The sequence below is a fragment of the Plasmopara halstedii genome (assembly GCF_900000015.1).
Source record: "Plasmopara halstedii genome assembly, contig: Scaffold_287, whole genome shotgun sequence".
Lineage (NCBI taxonomy): Eukaryota > Oomycota > Peronosporomycetes > Peronosporales > Peronosporaceae > Plasmopara > Plasmopara halstedii.
In genome coordinates this window covers 601,049-604,799 of record NW_020187208.1, presented here as the reverse complement: position 1 = coordinate 604,799, position 3,751 = coordinate 601,049, and the positions used below count along the sequence as shown (strand labels likewise).

Here is a 3,751-nt window from a genome sequence, read left to right as displayed (position 1 = left end):
ATCAGTCTAAACGGCTCAGGTGTAGATTGACTACAAGTGCTACCAAGTGCAGCGGGGCCGCCGTAGCTTTACGCGTTGAGCAGCGTAAGTTAGGTCACCGACCTTTTATTCTATACTTAGAACAACTACGAGTTTAGCGGATCGCAATCCGCTATCCTCAAGAGTAATTATTGCCATAACCCGAGGCTGGTTAAATCTTCCGTTTGAATCCAAAACTGACTTTTTTTATTTTTATCTGCGACAAACCCGCCTAATTTTAAATGTATACATTCTCCCAAATATGTATAGTAAAATTTAAATATATGTAGAACTACTGCCCCGTACCGTATTCCTGTTTGGGTGTGGTCACACCATGCCCATCTGGTGTGACACCCCCCCCTGTTACCAGAGTATGTGTAGCCCCATTACACTTGTGATGAAACAACGTCGATTATGAGTGGGTTATGACCCTGACTCTCATCTTATCTGTATCATGAGCTCTCCGGGCGGCCTGGTCCTCTCTCATTTAGCGTGACAAGTGACGCAATGTACTCGTACATGATGAATGGAATTTTGTGAAGATGTTGTCGAAGATGTGTGGTACACACACCGCAGTATCATCATCTTTTCCATCTGGTCCGACCACAGCCACTTTACGTTTGACATAATACAGCTGACCCGGTATATAAATGCGACCAGGTATCTTTAACGACATTTGTTGCTCTCCTTCGGTACTTACACCGTCGCTTATTTGAGAAAAACGACTCTCCTCGTGGTTTTGCAAAAACCGATATTTGGTGACTATGTGAAGCAGTTGCCAGGTGTCACCAGCTTCAGGGAAAATGCGAGGGTGCAGTCAGACAAAAGTCAGCCTGCTGAGTGGAGACTGACCTCTATGAGGCGAGGCTGCCTAGGAATAATAACGTCTGCATTAAAGTGGGCTGCTGGCACGGTCCGTAGCTATTCTGCTGCCATCAAACACCATCAACATTCCTCCAAAAACATTTTGATTTTTCCACCTGACACCGCTTACGGATCTGCCTTCATTTAAACCAAGACGAAGACTTTTCAGTTTATACGGTTGGTCTGACTTCCGGGCGGCGAAGCTGGCTAGGGCAGAGTGACTTTTGAGGATACAAAATGCAAGGGGCACCAACTGTGTCGCTTTAGCGGAAGCTGGAAAAATTCAATGTGACGAGTGGCGCAAGAAAATTTTTCAACGGCTGCCAGCATTGATACTTCTGATAGTGCTTCCATAAAAATTGCTATGCAGTTACCCACCCACTGGTAAATCCTGGAATGTAATATCTCTAGCTTTGTCACCAAAGACCGAGTGAGTCATAAACTTCGACCGACTCTTTGGCTCAAATGGTCAGTCACTTGACCTGGGATCGGGAGGTATTTAGTTTGATACCCGTATGGTCCGATTTAAGGTAGCCGAAAACTGAACACTAAACTGGACGAGCAACCAAACCCCAAAACTGTGTCTATCATGCCGACCTAAATGGGTGTGTGTAGTTGGGTGGGCTGGAGGTCCCACTGACAGAAGAAGCCCAAAGTGTAATTAGATATACAGTACCCGATCCCAAACAGGGTTTGATAGCTACAAACACATCGTGATATAGAAAGCTGAATCCTAGCGGCTTAAATCTCTCCCACAAGATGTTGAGCTGACTTTCAACTTTGTCTTCCTTATATTAGAGACTCTAAAAGCACTGACGACGAGCAAAAAGTGTCGAGAAAATTTCATGGGTCGCGACCAATAATTGTCTTCCGTCAAACAAATTTCATTTGCGATCGGACTACTTGAAAAAAAATCTCAATGCGAACAGAATACGCCACACAACACCTAGGAATAAATCGTGCTCTTTTTGCCTCGGATGCACATCAACACAGCGAACACGGTGTCGGCGTTAAGCCTCTTTGGAGCAAGTAATAAACTCAAAGATAATATCGCGCACGAGTATCTATAGCTGGGATGCGAGCATGAAGCTGAAAAAGGTGTTGATTTGACCTCACTCATACAAGTGCACTTTCAGATACCGACGCTGGTGTCTTCCAAGGACCAGACGTATGAGCGCACCAGCAGCAGGCAAAATACGAGACATCAACAGATATTTGCAGACTTGTATCAAGAACTGCGATACCTCTTACTCAGGCTTACATTAGCCAAGATCTTCGCTCCTTTGACATGACTGAAGTGGATTGTAATCAACGGTGCCTTCACCCGCAAATTTAGCTTCCAGACGACTCGCAAGACAGCCTAGCGCGGAAATACGGGTGAAAGCTCAAAATCCTATTGCTCATAACGCCGACATTCACCACCACTTTTCTGTGGACACCCAAGCCACCGATGAAGCCGCACCCAATAACGATTCACTCGCAGCGAATCGACGTAGCGCAAATCAAGTCGTTTGTCACCTTCGGCAAGCATTTGCGCAAGATCCTGCATCCTGTCTTTCAAGACTTGCAGTTTTGGCTCGCCTTTTGTCTTCTACCGCACGATGAATGAAACTTGTCGGACCCATGAGGAAGAAAAATCATTTTTTTTCAGATTTTTATCCTGGTGTAGTCTGAATGCTTAGACAATCACTGTTGGTCGTTGATAATTATTCATCAGTTATACAGCGTCGCTGGCACCATGCTGGTTAACAAGTTGATTTCAAAGCGGTACAGTTCTCTCAGAACTTTTCTTGCTTTCTGGGCATTATGTTGGCCATCAATAAGTCGATGTGGCAATTCAAGAAATCAATTTGTGTCGGTCATATTCATTCCACAAATATAAAGTCACTTAACAAGCCAAGCGAAATGTCGCGCATGGTGTATTAACGGTAGCTTCGTCGCGGTTCGGACTCCTTTGCAACGCAGCACCAATATGCAACGGTTGTACCAACTTTCATGCATTATATTAAGGACAGCTCACAACGGTAGCTGCTAGCGGGATGCATATGCAGCGCACTCGTTAGTCAGCAGATCGTCTGTTTCAGTGATTGATACTACATCAAGTTGTTTTCCGCCACGCTGACGTGTGTCACCACGAAGTCATATTCCCGTGCCGTAGCGCGGTGTTTGAAAGAATGGCAAGAGCATGGAGCCCGCCGCACCGGGGGAAGATTGATAACAGCAGTTCCGCTCTCACAGTCGTCCGATGTTGCTTCTGTCGATTAGTCTTCTAGCTTATGTTCTCGCACATCAACGTATGTTATACAGGCATCTTTTGCGCTGATCTCGTGTAATAAAAGCTGCAAATATGTATTTTGGGAGCTTCCCATACAGTTGGATTCGACAGAAAATATAGTACCGTCGTCCGATTCGGAAGCAAGACATTTTAAAGATGAAAACCCCCGTATTAAGGTGGGAATGAATATACTGAGCAAGTCAAAATGCTATCGACATAAGCATGTGCAACATCACTTTTCAACAACCATTATCGCACTTATCGGTGGACCCTTTTGGTATGTCTTGCTTCCAACATCAAGAACAAACAGGACAGATCGACCCGAGTAGAGCTCAATACATAGGCAAATGCAATAGCGAAACCCTCCAAGCAGCTCTTCAATCAGCAGCATTCCCACGTTGATACCGCGTTTCTCATCTTGAAAAGACGTTGTCACCAAATTAGATGACAGAAGCAACTATTCTATCGAAGCCAATTGAATCGGAAAGTGAAATCGACTCCTAAAGTACATATTTACAGCATTTTGTTTGATCAGATTCATGCAGAAAGATACTTACGTAACATACCGTGATGAGCGAGATCAAAAGCTAGAAG

The 3,751-nt window shown here is 44.7% G+C and overlaps 1 protein-coding gene across 1 annotated transcript; it reads right to left on the bottom strand.

The window, feature by feature from the left end:
• Positions 1-3,389: 3,389 nt before the first annotated feature.
• PHALS_05012 (uncharacterized protein) lies at positions 3,390-3,698 on the bottom strand (the record flags this gene model as incomplete). The annotated part of the gene is made up of 2 exons (XM_024722741.1): positions 3,390-3,614; positions 3,675-3,698. The coding sequence occupies 2 exons, from the start codon at positions 3,696-3,698 to the stop codon at positions 3,390-3,392; spliced, it is 249 nt and encodes an 82-aa protein (XP_024573787.1).
• Between the last annotated feature and the right edge of the window lie 53 nt (positions 3,699-3,751).